Below are 19,034 nucleotides of genomic sequence, written 5' to 3'. Positions count from 1 at the left end.
TCGAAAAATGAAAGGCGTGGTACAAGAACGATTTGATTTATGTTTGAGAACTCTCAGTCTACTTTATACTGGTCTGAAATTTTCTGAAAACACTACTTAGGAGCTCAGGAATACATTGTGATACAATCTGAACCGGAAAGCCCTTTTATTTGCACATCCACCAATATTTCAATTGTTACTTGTAAAATCTTTCCTTTGAGTACATTAGGAAGAATATTACAATATCGTTTTCGTGCTATTCTAATCTTTCTTCCGTAAATTTTGTAAAGCTATGTCCCCATACATGTGCGCCGACTACGTGGATGCTCCGGTTCTCCGGCACCCAGACAAATAATCTTGTGGGTGAGCCAACAAACAAGATTTTTAGTTGAAATCGTTCCTTTTGCGTTTAAGTCAGCCGTGTTACCGACTGAGCTACGACATCCCCAACTTACCCTTATAATACCGGTATGTTTTACTTTATAACATCACAGCCCTTTATGAGTGTCCATAAAAGATTTTAACTAAAAATAAATCAATCAAATATCGAGACTTCCATGAAGACATATAGACTAATATGTCTCGGCATTGAAATGCACCCACATAAATTTTGGGAATCATCACCCCCCTTGCTCCCATAAAATCAAATGGCACTATGGCTTTAAATACCTACATTAAAGTTACAAAATTTTAGGCTTACTTGACTGGTAAAGTTTATTAGCTAGAAGTTTAACTATAATTTAAAGTAGGTAACAGGAGGATAGTAGTTTTTAGTGAGATTCTGTTCGGTATGTAGATACTTACTGAATGCACCTTTTGGCAACATTGTGCGGTCAATGGTATGTGTTATTGTTCATGATGACACCAAACATTATCTTTTAAATACTTTCGTTTCTCTCAGGTTAGTGCCTCAGATTGAACATACATGCTGTTACAGAGTGCCACGTTAATGGTACTGAATGTACTATAAATTTAGCGAGGCATCTTTTCAAAAGTGAATATTCGTTGCAGACTTTCGTAGAATACAATTCTTTGTAGACGCATAACGCTTAATGTACTTTCATCGTTAAGAGTTTCCTTAAATTTTGTGCGCCAACCTAGTCTCTATATCTATTTATCGATTTATGTACTATTTATATATAATCTATATACTATTCTTGACGACGTCTATTGCAACTATGTTGTCTGTTTTCCTTTGTGGATTTTAATCTAATTTTTAATGTGCAGTTTAGGTTTGATTATTATTACTATTTTAAATATCTGCTTTCAGTTCCGGTATTTTCCTTTCTCAAACATAAGACAGTATTATTGTTTCACTATATATGTGTAGTATTATTCTTTCACTCTTATATATTGTATGTGTTTTGACTAGTTTATATCTGAATACCCATTACGGAAGTGAATAATATTATTTCTTGTGTGCGAGATAATAGCACTATTAAAAGCAGAGGGTATGAGCAACGTTTTACATCTATCATTTGGGGTAAAGTTTCAAAGTTGGTCATCCGTTTCTAGCAAAAAATTTGGCGGGAAGAAATGGATAATGTTCTCGTTTGTGTGTTGGGTAATATGTAAGGAGAGCAGACGTTGTGTTTATTTTTCTTTATAAGCGCTTATAAACATGGAACTATTGATCAAGCGAAAAGAACTACTTTGCGCAAGGTCACTGCATGATTGGATTGTGGGAGAACAGTGTTGTCACACTTGGTACAATTGTACCAAATTCGGCCCTTTTTGTCATTCATTGGCCCGTTGGTACCACGCTGACATTTTCAGCCCCTTTTGTGAAAAAATTGGTACAATTCTACCCAGTTCAACACCATACTTGTCACATTTTCAAAAGTGTCAGTAAGACTTTTCCTACATCTCACGTTATTCATACTGTGTGTTGAACTCTTAAAAATGCTGTTGAGCATTCAGTCTATGATGCTGCACCGGATCACGCTACGAACTTTGTGTGGAAAATTCGTTCGAACTATACCGGGAAACAAATGACGCTAGTTGGGTGCATCAGTGCGGTGAAATTTTTAGCTTGAAATCCTAAAAAATAAAAGTATACACACGTTGAATGATGTGTTGAATATTCCGAAGAAGACCAGCGTATGCTGAAGTAAATTATAATTTATGTGTCATTGCAACGATTCTACACCAAAACGACAGTAGCACGAAAAATTACATTACGTAGTTGCCGGCTTACCAGGTTGTTGTGTACTAATGACGACATATTGACGAATATAAAAATACTCAAACATTGCTGCGTTTTATAGATCTATATCGACACATTGTAACAAACTTTATGCAGGTCTGAAGTTGGTCACTTTGAAATAGAGGCGCGTTTGGTTTCCTTACGATACATATCGAAGATGATAACTCTTTTCCCTTTTCATTTGCGGCCTCTGTTATACTTCCTACGTGCGAGAAAACTTTCATCTAATTCCACAGTTGTTCGGGGTCCTCTTATTTGGATGTTTCTAAAAAGTTAATTTTAAAAGAGCACTTTCTTGATTTGAACTCTTCGACGAGAAGGGGACGTGTGTTCTAGAACTTTACATCTTTTAGCTTCGTGTTATAGAGTGCTGTATTACACGTGTATAAAATATTGAATTCAGCCCTTTTTCTTTCAATTTGGTACTATTTTTCAGCCCACTCCAGAGCTAGGACTGTGGCAATACTGTAGGAGAGTAACGAGCATTTGTATTCTGAACATGACTAGACAGACGCTCCAGTTAGTATCCTTACGCAGAGACGAGATATTACACTGTTACTAATGTTAACAAAATGGGTTCAAACTTGCCTAACCCTAAGCTAACCTGACTTTACCCTACTTATCCCTTCCGTACTGTTTTATACCCTATTAAAAGATCCCTAAACATTGGTGTTTTTAAAATTTTTATAGTTGTTGTTACGCTTTTTGTCGAAAACCAGGCGGACGACCAACTTCAGAATAAATTCCATTTGGTATAAAGAAAATATTACCAATGTTTAATTTGTGTACCTTTATTAGGTTTACGTTAATGAAATGTAGCCTAAAAAGAACGTGAATACTATTAGATTTCAGCCAAGGGTGTATGCTTTATCATAAAGTAAGTCATATTTCTTTTATGCTTTTTTCATTCTAACATTTATCTGACTGCTACCTTTTAGGACCGATGTGTAAGTGGTTTCAGTAATGTAATGTTTTTAGTTAGTAAAAATATTTTTGAATGACGTAGCTAAGTTTTTCATAAGTTTGTATCATGCTTCATTGAATAATATATAATAACGAATATTTTTGTTAATGCTTTTCAGAAAAGTTGGTTTCTCTCAAATACGAAGTTCAGGATTGCTAATTTACAACGTAAGCTTACAGAGTTAACAAAATGGCTTCTGATTGTTTTAATATTGCTTTTGTTAAGGTTGAAATGAACACAGAAGACGAATATATTGAAGAGTCTAATTATGAACTATGTGCTAGTAACACGAATGAGTTGGAATGTAAGGATCCTTCTTCAGCGCCTGTGCCACATTTGGAATGTAAGAAGGAAGAAGAAAGTGGAACGGGGGGACATGATACCATTGAAGTATCCCAGTTAAGAGAAACTTTGGTGCGTAAGCTAAATTCAAATTTACCTATAAATGACAAATATTTTTATGGCAACGAGATAATTATGAATCCAGAATTAAGTGATGTTAAGCTCACTATAGAAGAGTCAAGCAATCACCTGCCTAATGCTATAGAGGATCACATCGAGGAGGACTCTCAAGATAATAAATGTCTAGAAATAAGTAGCATTGCTCAGGAACGCAGGTACGTCTAAATGTGTTCATTTCTTCAGAGTTTAGTTTTATGTAAGTACTTTTTTTTTTTGTGTACTTCCAATATTTTGCTAACTATCCATTCTTCTCGAACCTTAAATTGGACTAATGAAGTGGCAAAGGGTTGAATAAATTAAAGAAGGGTACAGTCAATTTGATATCTTTGTAAGAGGTTTGACATCTTGGTGCTGGAATTCAAACATACTAATATGCTTACTACAGGGTTCTCACATTGTGGAAGATCAGGGAATGTCAGAGAAATGAAAACATCAGAAAAAGTCAGAGAAATCATGCATTTTGCGTGAAATGACACGGAAAGTTAGGAAACAAATGTGCATGTGTAACATTCTTTTTTTCAATCTAACATTGTTTTCTCGCTATCAGTTGTACAGATTGACATGTGAAGAGGACTACAACGATACAGCACTCCCATGATGACAGTGTTACTATCTCGTGCTGAGGGTGTGAGGTTTTGTGTGTGCAGCGCCGTAATGTAGTGAACCAGTTTGACGCTTCATTTATAATTTCACACGTTCGTATTATACGAACGATACTTACCCTATGTAGGTAGGGTAAGTATGACGTGTCATCTTCGTGGACATCGGTTTTAAGACAGAAATACTGCTGAAATAACTGAAAGCATAAGATAAAAGTAAACTAGCTTTCAGGCTTGACTATCGAAACCTTTTGCTGGGCACAATCAAGATTGTGGAAAGGAGGCCTATGATGTACAAACTGGTACGTGCTCTGTCAGCCTTGGACCCCAGGGTACGAAAGAACAATCCAGAACTAGCTCAGACTAGGATGAAACGCATCCTACAAATTCTGCATGAGCATAAGAGAATATCTGATTCTGTAGCTGAGAAAGCAAAGTGTCAATTTATGTCTTCCTGTACTGAAATTCAGAGGTCTCATGACTTCAGAGAATGCGAAGAAAAGATGGGCAGCATCAGGTTAGATTATTTGTTTGCAAGGGTAATATCTAAGAAACAAGAATATTCTAATTTGTGGAATGTTGTGAAAGTGTTTAATTTCGTTCCACGGCAATGTCTCAGTGGAGGGCGGGTTCTTAGTCAATAAGACAATTTTTGTAGAAAACCAAATCGAAGATCTCTGGTAGCACAGCGGCGTGTGTATGATGCAATTATGTACTATGGAGGTGTAGAATCTGTTCCTGTTGATGGAAGAATGCTGTTCTTAGTTTGTTCATTTCAGAGACGCTATGATGAATACCTTAAAGAAAAACCATCAAAGGTGCAGAGGAAAGTAAAATCAAAGGTGAAACTAAGTGCTGAAGTTAAGAAATTGGAAGCAAACGAGAAGGTAAAATGTAGATGTGAGGATTAACATGTCTCAGAGTTGGCAATATTAGGACTGATAGTGGGCGATGTTGATTCAGTGGTAGAGCGTTCACTTCTGGTTCATGGGGGGTCCTTGGTTCGATCCCAACTCGAGTCAGGTGAACTTTGTTGTGGAAAAACTCATGTGCATGGGTTTTCTCGGAGTTCTACCAGTTTCTTCATTTCACTATTTCAATCATTTCTCATCACCGTCTCCTTTAGCCTAGTCGACATAACTGTGGAACGTAAAACTTAAAAATTTCATTTCATTTCATTTTAGAACTGATAGTAATAGGTCTGAGGGAGAGTTGGCAATATATTCTTGACGGTATGTTATATTGCTTTTCTATTGTTTTTTCAAGCAAAATGTCTAATTTGCAGTGTCAAAGTATGTGGTAACGTATCATACATTCATTATTATATACTTACACGATAAATTTTATGTAAATAACAATCACTCGTAGTGAACATAACAAACTTGTAAATGATAATTAAAGAGTGTGTTGGACGAGTATGAAGATGGAGGCCGTTAGAAAATATACGACAGAACTTACCCCATATCTTCCCATTTAAATTCAAGAATTTGAGACAGGGAAAACAAGAGTTTGTGTCAAGGAAAGTCAAGGAAATCGATTTTTGCTTTTTTTTTTTTTTTTTTTTTGTGGGAACCCTGTTACTAGAAACAGAGCCCTTATTAGAAACATCGAATGTTAATGTTCTAGCTACACACCTCTTAGTATTGTCAAGAGATGATGTTCCTCGTGAAAAGTGTTCAAAATTAGATGCCGTAAACAATATATCTTGAAACATTATTTCGTAACAAGAAAACTTAATACGAGTATTTTAAACACTAAAAGTTGCAAAATACTTATTAATTGGAAGAATATTCGTTAATTTGACATAGTGTTGTAGGTGCTTCGATCCCCTATAGTACGTTGAAAGTACGTGAAAAAAATTTCTTTCCTAAAGTTCGTATGAACGTTGGAGAACCGCAAAAAGAGTCACTGTTCGTGTTATTCAATGTCAATTTGTTGTTGATTGAACTTTGAAAGCACGTCGTAATATTAAAATGTAAGAGGAAAATTTTTTAAAAAGGCGTTGAAATGTAGTTTTAAAATTTGTAAAAATTTAGGTCAAAAACAACCAGAATATTAAAAAAAAATCGGAATTACTTAAAAGACCACTGGATTTTATAGAGTAGTCGAAAATTGACACCAGATCTACTTCAGGCTCTATGATGCTATGGCATTTGATGCGGATAGTTATTACAAGAATACCAGTACGGAAATTGACGGTGCAATAATATAGCTGAATTTGCGCCATGTTGTGGTAGATAAAGGATTCTAGACTATGATATATGAAACTTCCAGATTATAGAAGCTTATATTTCCAGAATATTGGAATCGTTCATCTACCAGAACATGGCGCGAATTCAAGTATATTAATACAATGGCTATCTCCGTATCAGTTTTCTGGTCTCATGGTCCGTATTAAGCATCCTGTCGCCGTAAAATCCGAAGTGGATCAACTCTTTGGCCACCTAATGAAAGTAAATGACTTTTCAACTAAACCTCGACACCTGAACTAATTGTGTTTAATGCCGCTTTTATTAAACTTGCTTTTTGCGTAATCGCTGTCAGAGAGGTAGATCAGGTATCTGACAAGACACAAATAAGGTAAGTGCACCAGTAGCTGACACTGCTCCAAAAGCTGACACTTTTATCTTAAATTGAATATAATAAGGTTATTTGTGATCATTAACAGATTTCTCAGCGCACACACTTTTCTTGATGGTTTAGCAACATTTTGCTTAGTCGTGGTTAATTTGCGTGCCAACTGATAGAAGTATGGCGAAGTTGAATTACGTGCTATGAAGAAATATGCAAAAATGAGAAGAATTCTTAAGAAATACGGTAAGCGTACTTACCTTGTTACTCTTATGTTAATTTATGATTTTTTTTCTAGTTCAGTAGCATGTTGAATGTGTATTCTGTTGGTGAAACAGTGTAGTGAATTGCGAAAGGAAAATTTTGTTAAATTTTAAATTCTAAAACTTCAGGAGGGGGGGTGTCAGGTATTGGTGTCCTTTTGTGTAGGGTTATTCCAGTAGCTGACACTGCATGTCAGGCATTGGTAAACCGCATAACGGCATTAATTTATGAATTTCATACATAATTTACACGAGAAAGTAACACTTGTCTTCTGTTATCAATTTCACTAAATTTGGATGTCTCGGTCCAAAAGCTGACAGGGGTTGTCACTTATTAGAGCAGCAAAATACTGTTTTGTACCAAAACCTGACATAAAAATTTTCAATGGATTTGAGCAACGCAATGATACAAACATATTTTTACAGAAAAAATGTGGTTGTTCTGAAGCAGATTTAAGACATAATAAAAATTCGTGATCTGCTTCTTTTTAACTTTTCATTGATTAGAACACAAATAGATAGTGGCACTTTCTCCTGTAGTTGGAAACTAGATGAGCCGAGGTGTGTGACCAGCCGAGAGTGCGGTATTTTATCCAGGCACCTTAAGATCCATCCAGAATTCTTAACGCAGACGAGACTGCATCCTTTTCGTTTCCGAAAGGAAATAAGGTGTTCGTAAGGAAGAAAAAACTATATACACATATGCAAGCAATGATGAAAAAGAATGTATGACAATGCTGATTACAACTAGTGTATGTATTTTGAATCCCCCAATGGTTGTATAGAGTTGCTGGGGTATTGATAGATCTGAGTAGGTTGGATGACAGTAGAGACATTTTATGAATATATGACTAATGTGTTTCAACCATGGCTTGAAAAGTCAAATATCAAAACTCTTGTGTTGGTTTTCCTTGATGGTCATGCATAGCATCTCACTGAGCCTCTAAGCACTTTTTGTAATAACAATTTTATTGTGCTTGTAGCTTTGTATCCGAATTCCACTCATGTTTTTCAACCGATGGATGTTTCAGTTTTCCATCCACTCAAGAGCGCGTGGAAATGTGGTGTGCATCAGTGGAGAATCAAACATGACGGTAGAAAGCATAGAAATGAAGACTTTGCACCTCTTTTGGAAAAATACAATGAAAATGTCAATAACTCCTACTGTAATACAAAATGGATTCAGAGCATGCGGTCTCTACGCATTTAACACTGATAATGTAGACTATCAAAAGTTCAGGAAACGAGGAACAACTTGAGAGATATCTTCCGGAAATCTCTCCAATGAAACTCATCACGACCAAATAAAATAATTCTTGTTTTTCCTAAAACAAAGAATTTGTACTGAGAAAGTTAAAAAAATCTCCGATTGTTATGGCACGCTTTTACGCAACATAGAAGATAAAAAATCTTTTCCTCCTATGGATGCAGAGAAGTGTAGCAGACATGATCCTCCACCCAGAATAGACAACAAAGTTACGGATGAAATATCTACTCAACAAAATTCGAGTGACACTACTAATATATCAATTTCAAGCACTTCGGAAATTACAGGAACACGCGTTTCTACGCAACAACAAGATGCAGAAGTAACTAAAATTTCTACTCATCAAAATAGAAATAAAACTATGTTTTCAATTCCAAGGACTTCGAAAACTACAGAAACTGACGTTCCTAACCATGAACAGAGAGCAAAGAAAAGTACTGATACTATTAATTCTCTTACCATTTAAAAGATCTTTATTTTGGCCGCACCATACAATCACGCCTACCTTAAAGAGTAGGAGAGAGAAAATAGCTTCAGTCGCAACATCGGCAGAGTGGAAGAAATATAATATAATATAAAAGTGAATATTTTCCAGGAAGGATTTTGAAGACTAAGAAAAACGAAGCTTTCGTCAAAGTTACGCTAAAGACTAGATATGGCTGGTGTTAGCCGAAAGTTGAAGACAAGCCATTGCATGCATATAAAGACATATTGAAAAAAAAAAATCAATTCACTTAAATATGATTTGATTCCAAGGTGGGAGCATATCTGATAGAAGAAATTGAGAATTATCGCGTTAACAAAAGGTAAGAAATATCTTGAAATTTTAAATGGATATATTTGAATAAGTACTAAACAAAGAGCAGAACCTATTATAAATCTGTTACTTCTGTTTAACCTATATTTTAAAAGAATACGTGATGTTATTCTTACTAACAAATGATTTCATTATATATACATTCTTTAAAGTAAAACTGTCAGCTTTTGGCACATTGCTGTGTCAGGCATTGGATCATTGGTATTTTCTGTGTGTCAGCAACTGGTACAAGTGGGTTATGTTCCATATAAATTTCGGTAACTCATATATGTTTATCTGAAGGTCTTATATCAATTGAAAACCTTTCCTTAAACTTAAACATTTCAGTTACTAAAGCCATAATCTTTCCATGTTGTTTTATTTACAAACCAAAGCATTAGATTTAGAATTGCATCCTTAAAGTGTCAGCTATTGGTGCACTTACCTTACTCTTATCAGTTTTTGTGCGTTAACATAGAAAATATAAACAGCACAGAAACAGTGAAATTATATGTAGGTTTAGGAACATTCATATGGCTAGCAAGAAATAGTATATTGATGTTATTTAATATTGCGAAACAGATTTTAACAATGGTTTTCTACCTTAAAAGAGATATACGTGAAAACCAATATTTTGGACCGAACAAAGTGGAGAAATCATTGGAACGCTTTCTATTTATGCTTGTAATTTAAGTTTACTTAATGTTCCTACCTTTAGCAGAAAACTGTATTGATTCGAATATACATGGTAGATAATAAATAGTCATCCGCTGAAAAATGATCTTTTCATACTGCTACTCCTTGATAAATAATTTTCTACCAACGCAGCTTGGTTCATTCATGATTTGTTATCTGTAAGACGTAATCTGCATTATAGGTTCCACCCTCGGCTGAGTTCGTGCGACTTGCAAAGACAGTCATTGCAAGAAAGTACCAACACATTATTATTCGCAGAAGCATAAAGTATGGTTTAGATTAAGGAAAGTTTCGGTTGTCGTTTGGTACTAAGTAGGCAGTATGAAAGAGTGTGAGAGAAACGTGTATTTACGATCTGTACAACAACAAATAATGCTATCTGGATGGCTCTGACAGTGCACCTTTAATTCTACTAGAACTGTGTCCGCTTAGTTGTAGTCCGCTTAGAGCAGTTGTTCTCTTTGAAGAAAATTGCATTCTGATTTTTTGCTTTTCTCAAATAAAATCACAGTAATTAATAGATTGTCGATGACAGGAAAGAATGGTTATAATTCGTTTGTTAAGCTGCTGAATAAGACGATAACTCGTTGTTCAACCCTGGTTCACCAATAGAGGGTACATTTAAATGAATGATTCTGTAAATAATTAGAATATAGATTTTAAGATACGAAGAAAAGGTGCTCGCATTATGCGGAAGGATAAAGCATTTAAGCTAAACGAATGGGCGTGGATTTCCATCTTAAACTGTGATAATATTCATATTTCTTTCTCCAAAGATACATGGTATCAGAGCAGTTTCCGTACTCCTAGCTTTGAGTATCACAATGATTAATGTGAGAAGGCTTTGAGAGAACCGTAATCACTTGAGACTGTGAGAGTTTAGTAGAATTTTTCGAATTCAGTCTGTTTTTTTCAGTTATTCGGAATTCTTAAGTTTGTTTGAAGCAAAAATGTTATTGTTTTATTTTTAGAGTATGGTTTACCGAAACTTTAAATACAAACTAAATTCCTTCAGTTGATGTGCAGGAAAATATTAACAGTAAGAAAGTAAATTTAGTGGAAATTGAAAGTAAGCAAGGGAAAACAATAATTTCTTCGTTGAAAGTGCATAAGCAAAAAATCAACTGGATATTTTAAATGTTAGAAGAAAAAAAAAAGTAAACAGGTTTGATGACTTGATATAATGAAGGGCAAGTTTCGAGAAACTACGTAGGAAATTAAATATATAAACGAAGATATGAGGGTATATTGAATAATTAGTGGTGTGAATAGAAACGAAGCAATTATTTTGTTTTTGTATATTAAATGCATAGCTATATGCGTTGGTACTTAGTATGTAAATTTTCATTTCTCTATAAGGATTTTAGGAGGGGCCAAATCGGCAGAAGTGACAGAAATTTGTAACATGGAGAATTTCGAGCATCGAGGTATTATTAAGTACCTGTATAAAAACGGCTTAGCAGTATAGGAAATTCATATGAACATGGTAGAGAAACTAGGAGATTTCGTACTTTCGTATTCCATGCTGAAAAAGTGAGTAGCTATATTTAAGCGTGGCAGAAGGAGCATTGAAAATGATTCCACAGTCGCTGATTTTGAACTTGTCAGTACACTACAGAATGTCAATAAAATTTGTGACTTGATTTTGAAATCCGCAGAATCGAAATCGGAGATTCAGCTGAGACTTTGGGTATTTCCTATGAGCGAGCACGAAACATTATTGTAAACGAATTAGGGTTTTCTGAGGTTTCCGCGAAATAGGTACCGTCGTGTTTTCAGTTGAACACTAACGCAATTGGTTCACTCTTTCCCGTGATTGTTTGGAACTGTTAGAAAGTGATCCGGCAGAGTTTACTGGTAGATTTGTGACTATGGACGAGACAAAGATACACTATCGTACACTGGAATCAAAACAACAATCGAAGCAATGGAAACGACTAGGATCTCCTATTGCAAAGAAAGCCGAACAAACTTTGTCGGAAAACAAGTTTATGATATCAAGTTTTGGGGATTGTAGGGACATGATCGTGATTGATTTCTTGGAAAAAGGAAAAGATTCTCAATTCTGAATAGTGTTGCCTTTGTGCGAAGTTTGTGTTAGAAAATCATAATTAAAAGGCCAGGAATGCTGCAAAGAAGAGTGTTGTTTCATCAAGACAGTGCACACGTTAACACGCCCCTTGCATCTATGACAGAAATTCATTTCTGTAGATTAGAACTGTACACCCTATTAGGCTGATCTGCCTCCCGGACTTTCACTTGTTTAGAAACCTTAAGTTTTTGGAGTCAGTTTGTTCAGATGCAAAGGTGAAAAGTGCTGTACTGGGATATTTTACAAGGCTTGAGGAATCATTTTTTAAGAGTAGTACAGAAGAGTTATCGGAGAGGTGCGTAAATGTATCTCAGTCGAGAGAGATTACTTGGAAAAATAAGACAACTTTTCGAAATATTTTCTAGTTTTGGAGATCTGGTCACGAACTTTCCAATCTATCCTCGAAGAATTGTGATAAGAGTTTGTACTTCACTTTTCGTATCAACTAATCTGACCACCTCAAAGGATTAGTCTTACATTTCTGGCCAGTCCATACTTCCAGACACCAATCGGAATGCATGTGTATGGACTATTTACAAGTGACTTCCAAGAAAATTCCCTATAGTTATATCCAATGTAATTGCTCAATCTTTGTGTCTTAGCCTTGTTACGAGCAGAAGCCTACCACTATATGTAGTGATGGCATCCAAGCATTATAAAGCAAACTCACCTCCCCCCTCGGAGAATTGATTTCTACGGCAAGACAGTCTGCCAAAGCTCGATATTATGAAGGATTCCGAGAGGAACCCTGAAGCGCTTCGATCCTGGTCCTGTCTACCTCAGTGTCGTACAACTAATGCCAGAAGGTACCGTGTTGGCCAACTAACCTACGACTTTCCGGACCCTTAGACACGCGTTAATCCTCTATTTGGGAGTTATCCCCTGCCTTCCTAATTTTATGGGAGCAACATCTTGTACGTTACCGGCACTAGTGGGTGATATATTGCCCATCTGCGTCAGACAGATATTCCCATTTAGGGATCACTAATCGCTTCTCTCTAATAAGTGTAACTACAATAGCCTGCCCGAATAATAATCATGGTCAGGTACCACATATACTTTTGTGCCAAATTTTCTGTCGTTGCCCAGTTTTGGAGGTTGACAGCCTCTTATGACCTTTTTCATTGCCAGTAGGGGATCCCATCCCCGTCTCAACAAGTGTTTATTGTGGTGGTACATTACCCTATAAGAAAAGTTATTTTAAATGCAACAAAAAAAGGCAATGTTTTACTTATCATGAAGTTTGTATCTTAAATAGTGCGTGTTGGTATTGCGCGCTTAAGTGCCATGCTAATCTCAATATTTGACTTTGTGTCTTAGTTTTTCTGAATACGGGGTTGGAACAGGCTATGGTGGCATAAGCAATGTATTTAGTAAAGTAAATTGGGATAAGTAACACATTTAGTTTATTCAAAATATAGAGCGAGATACTAAATACATTCTAATCTGTAATGAAATGCACGATAAAAGTAAGTTGTAGTATTTCTTTGAGATCGTTAAACTACCAATTAAAGGGAAACACATGGCACAATGAAATATATGCAGATAGAACTATTAATTTGGCATCGCGCCACAGGAAAAGTTCCGAGTTTTGAAGACAAAGGAGTGTTCAAGATGGTTCAATATTAGAGAGCTTACTTTTGGTGAGAGTTGTCTCTAATTTGATTCAGAGCTATGTGTATTTGTGATATACAATACTGTGTTCTTAGGTTGCCTTAGAGTTCTTGTATTTGTGATATACAATACTGTGTTCTTAGGTTGCCTTAGAATTCTTCTGTTCTTTCTTATATACTCATTCCAGTAATTCTTTCAGTATCATTCATTGTGTTAGTGATCCTTTCCGTATCCGTGCGACGTAAAACTAAAAGGGTGATTAATGACAATGAATGATTGTTAAAGGACTGATGGAATACAGTGTAGAACGTTCAAGAGAATCCCCATGAAACACACGAAATGAGCGCTGTTTACCACAAATATACAAGGCCAGGATCTAACCATGTCACCAAGAAGAGACTTAAATATTTTTGATTTAAGAGGAAAGGTTGCACTAGTGATTTAGTTACTTTGCATCAAGCGGTAGAATGCATGTTTTAGAACGAAGGGAAGTAACGAATATATTGTATTTATTGGTTAAAACAAATTTTCGTAAAAAATTGTTTTGTTATAAATATTTTAATTGTTTAAGTGTAATTTTGATGTAGGTAGTAAAGAATCTTGAGTCGGTGTTAAAATATAGAACATACAGATAAAACTTACATTCGAGAGGTAAACGGTTACGAATAGAATATAAGAATTATCAGAGGACAACGTAAATAGAAAAAGTATTCAACGAAGATATTGCATCGCACTAACATTATTTTATATATATTTACGAAGATAGTTAGGAATTGTTCCAGCTGAAGAAAGAATGGTATGTGTCAGAAGGATGAGACGGATAATAGAAAAAATACGTGACCAGGTTTTGGTATCTAGGTTGCAGTACTATTATTATCTGAGATCTTAAATGTAAGTAAGAAATGTAGAATGAAGGCCTAAGAATAGCAAATTATCGTGAACAAATAGGAAAAAGAATACTTGACGTAGACCACTAATTGAAGAATCGTGTGAGGAGTATTTTGAAGCTTAGAATAGAAGCGTGGATATCATATAAAGCAAAGAGCCGAAGAAAATCTAAAAGAAAGGAAAGAAGAGAATGGTTGATTGTTAGTTAGGAATTTTTATTCGTTTTTTTACCAATAAATCTATATTAGGCGTGATTTTAAATTCAGGTCATCTGCACCGAAGACAATGACTCCAATCTTAGGCTGCTAGAGATTTCGAGAAAACAAACTAGAATTATAATTTGCAAAAGGTATAAATTCGGAGAGAAGGAGTTGTAGGTGTGGAGAGTAAAAGCCAATGATCTTATATTTATTAATAGGTAAGAAAAGAGTATGATTGTAAAGAAATACCTAAAAACGTTGGACCCTTCGTAATAAAGAAATATAGCATATGATAAATGTGGCAGGCGAAGGGTTGGAAATATTACAATCTATGGGAAGTATTGTAAGGCATACGAAGGCAAAGATGTTGCGTGGGAATGTAGTGTATTGCAGAATATTAAAGTGGTTTGTTTCAGAAGAAAAATAATTAAATTTTTGCTAACTGTTAATTCATATCGGTTCCCAACTGTGTACTAATTTTGGTAGAAAGCTTATTACTCCCATAAGCATCATTATGCTGTTTTTGGTTGTTTCGATTTTAGCCTGCCCAAGACGCCGCTGGTCAGAAATAATTTTTCTAATTGTTTCGTTCAATAATAGTGGTTTGCTTTAAATTTGGAACATGTCTATACATTTTATTTTATCTTGAATATGAGAGTGTTGTTGCACATGGATTGAGTAATATGGATTCACAGAGTTTGAATATCTCTTTTAGTCTTTTAACGTTTAATATTCATATATTCCCCCAGTTTTTAGTGGGGGCTATCATATCTGTTTTTTGGATACTCCCGTTACCCCCTTTAGCCTGAAGGGCATAATCATGAAACGTTAAACTGAAAGAAAGACGTAATCTCGAAATTATACGTAATTAAATAAATTATATTAGTTTTTGTTATGAAAATAAAGATTGTAAGTCAGTGAAGATGACGGAGAGAGTTTTTACTGCAGTTCTCTCTACAGATGTCAATATTACGATTACAACGGCTTGCTTAATTTTGGTACATTTTTCATTTTTACTTATTTTTTTATAGAGCTACAACATGTTAGTTTTAGACTATATGTATACATTTGTTGAAGTTTGTATTAGGGATTCTAGAAATTTTGACAATACATATTTTCTGATGAATTGAAGACTTTATGTATTAATTAATATAGCTGTCTGAATAACTATACTTTTCCGAGAATTGTGACTGTGCTATTAACACATGTAGTAAAATGTAGGCAATTGAATAGAAATGGTTATATATGGTTCTTTCAAGTAACTTGAAGAATAGAAACAGGAAAATTCACGGAAATTTCCGAATTTAATATTACAACGTGATTTGTGTAATAGCTGTTAAATGGCTGCATTCATTATATTTGAATGCGTCCAAATAGGACGCAATAAATATTCAATTGGTGAAAGTATTGACAGTAGTAATGACTGGTCACTAGTATCATCTTATTCTATATTGTTTTTTTAATGTGTTAATTTAATATCCACTCTAGTTTTAAGAAGTATATTCGTTTCAGGATGGAGAAAAAATCAAAAAAAATATTACGTAAACTTAAAGCATCGTATATTTGCCGGAAATGTGGCAACGAATTTGAAGAAAAACAATATTTAGTTGACCATAGGTTAACCCATAGAGGTGAAAAAAATCATTCTTGTCCACAGTGTGGAAAGCGACTGACTTCGAAAGCATGCTTAGCAAGGCACATCTTAATTCATACAGGTGAGAAGCCATTTATCTGTGAGGAATGTGGTAAAAGATTTACAGAAAAGTCGTCTTTAAACAAGCATCATTTGACCCACTCTAGTGAGAAACCTTTTATTTGCTTAGAATGTGGAAAGATGTTGAGTGGGAAGTCATTTTTGACACTACATATGTTATCTCACAAAGGCGAGAAACCTCACTGTTGTCAAGTGTGTGGAAACAGATTTCATACTAAAGTAAATTTAGCAAGGCATATGTTAATTCATACAGGTGAGAAACCTCACACTTGCGAGACATGTGGGAGGAAATTTACAGAAAAATCCTCTTTAACTAAACATTCTTTGACACATACTGGTGAAAGACGTTATGTTTGTAAGGTTTGTGGAAAGGCTTTAAGTAGAAAATCAAGCCTAGCTCTGCATTTGTTAACACATGAGGGTGAGAAACCACATCCTTGTAACCTATGTGAAAAACAGTTTCTCACGAAGGCAAACTTAGCAAGGCACTTGCTAATACATACAGGCGAAAGACCTTATACGTGTGAGGAATGTGGCAAAACCTTTTCTGAAAAGTCTAATTTAACTAAACATTCTCTTACACACAAGAGTAAGAATCGTTAGAGTTGTAAGGAGTGTGAAAAGATATTAAAAAAAATTTAGAGAATCATTCTAATTCAATAATGAGGAATATATTTTCTTTTATTAGTGTAGAAGACTGTTTCTTATACATTTTGCAGTAAATGTTAGTACATACCCAATTAAAAATAAACTCAATTTTTCTTGTTCTATAAAAAAGGGTTCTAAAAAATAAGATCGAAAGAAGCACATAGTAATAAATATGGGAGAGAAATCTCAGGTATTCGACAGAGTAAGCATTATTTATCAATTTTTAACATAAAGGAGAAAAACAATTTACGTTGAAGGTGTGAAAAGTAAGTACGTCTGTTTGTTTTTCTTTTCCATTAAGCGTGCATTAATCCGTACAGGAGTGGAAGTCATAAAGTATTTATTACTTACTTGTTAATACGCACAATAAAAATGTCTTTGCCTAGTATGTGCGAATCTGTTCAAGCCAAATTTTACTATACACCTTTAAAATATACAGGTTAGAGATAAATTTTTCTGAGATCTGTGTTCAGACTGACTTAATCAAAGTCTACGTTTCTTATTTAGCAGACAAGGAAGAATACAGTTCGAAAAATGGGAAAAAAAATTGAAAATAAATTCATCTTTGGATGAAAAATGTTTAGTAATAACGTATTACGAAATATTTTATAACCTTTTTCAATCGTGAAATGTGCAGAAAAACTCATCGTAAACTTTGCATTATTAATATACAGTGTGTCTATAAAAGAACTCCGGGGTTTTAAGGCAAAATATTTTAATTAAGTAAAAAACGTACATGCATGTGTTATACATGATTGGAAAGCTTACATTTTCAAGTTTTGTTTTTAACAATTTAATAAAGTTCAATATGAGCCCCGTGAGTGGCACGGCACACATCGTAACGGTACTGTATCTCTTGCCTTTTGTTGTGGCGTCACCATAGCGCGAAGCGCAACAATCCACACGGCACGGCACTGATTCCCTGACTACCGCAGCCGCTACGTCGTCTTAAGGTCAACGCTCCGCAGCGCTGGCACCTGTTGATAAAAACATTTCCAATTAGTATGACTAAAACTTTTTGAACTAGTCGTTTCAGAGAAATTAACTAAATTTTGCTCTTTTATCGTTAATAAGATATGAATTTTTAAAACCTCGGAGTTCTTTTATAAACACCCTGTATATTGAATATACATTAGCAAGTAAATCTGGAATGTTGGAAAACGTCAATTTTACTAGTAGTGTCGTTCGTTTTAAAATCATGCTTTTGTCATTAAAATTATTATAGAGCGTAAGAAAAGTTGTTTCTTCAGATGTTAATTTTGAAGTGGTTTGCTCAAGGACTTACGAGCCACGATTTTAAAAAATATTAAGTTAATGTCCTGATTCTTTCTCCAACCATTAGAAGTTGCTACAATTATTTGATCTAAGTATCAATGGTGGTTAGGCAATCTTTAAAATATTTCATAATTCTTTTTTTCTTTATTTCTTGATTTTTTTAGTGGAACAAACTTATTTGGCATAGATTGCTTTTCGAAAAAGGAAAACAGGTTTTAGAATTGTAACAGATTACTTTGACAGCAATTGAGTAAATTTGAAATTGATAATACTCACTATTTTCTCTAAATAGTAGCTAATTTGGACGCACGCAGTTTTGCAACGGGTTTCCGATATTGGAATTATGATGTGTAATATACACTAACTACAAGTTGAACTGGAGACAGCAGGATATTTGCAGAAACAGCCCTGCAGGTTCTCCCCTAATGTATATGGATGAAATGCATTGCGCATGTACTACTTCGTGTGCTTCGCCTTTCGGTATCTGTGTCAGTGCTGTGTATAATGTGCAAGACGAAGGACCTGCTTACATTAGACTGTGGTCAAATCCTTGGAATCAGACGACTGGGTGGCTCAATTCGTAAAGCGGCTGCGGCACTCGAATTTTGAAAAGCAACTGTGCCAAGGGTATATTGTGAGTACCTGGTGTCTCATGAAACCGTACCCACACGAGGAAACTGCCGCGATCAGGGGCATGTCTACGACAGAAGTAGGCGTCAACTGCCTCGCATCGTAACAGCCTATAGACGGGCCAAAATGCGTCAATTCGCAGAGAAATTAAATGCAGAACAACGTCGTAT

General features: G+C 35.0%; 1 protein-coding gene across 2 annotated transcripts; it reads left to right on the top strand.

Annotated features, from left to right (window-relative positions):
- Window positions 1–761: 761 nt before the first annotated feature.
- Window positions 762–18,331, top strand: LOC145691108 (uncharacterized). 2 transcript variants are annotated; one of them, XM_081766807.1, is made up of 3 exons: window positions 762–880; window positions 3,268–3,766; window positions 16,110–18,331. In XM_081766807.1, the coding sequence occupies exons 2-3, from the start codon at window positions 3,339–3,341 to the stop codon at window positions 16,912–16,914; spliced, it is 1,233 nt and encodes a 410-aa protein (XP_081622933.1). In that variant the 5' UTR covers window positions 762–880; window positions 3,268–3,338; the 3' UTR covers window positions 16,915–18,331. The 2 variants fall into 2 exon arrangements, with proteins under 2 accessions (XP_081622933.1, XP_081622934.1); XM_081766808.1 differs by lacking the exon at window positions 762–880 and adding an exon at window positions 951–973.
- Window positions 18,332–19,034: the final 703 nt, after the last annotated feature.

Source organism: Thermobia domestica, chromosome 7 (genome assembly GCF_964235325.1).
Source record: "Thermobia domestica chromosome 7, izTheDome1.hap1.1, whole genome shotgun sequence".
In the NCBI taxonomy this organism is placed as follows: Eukaryota; Metazoa; Arthropoda; class Insecta; order Zygentoma; family Lepismatidae; genus Thermobia; species Thermobia domestica.
This window is presented reverse-complemented; position numbering and strand designations above follow the sequence as displayed.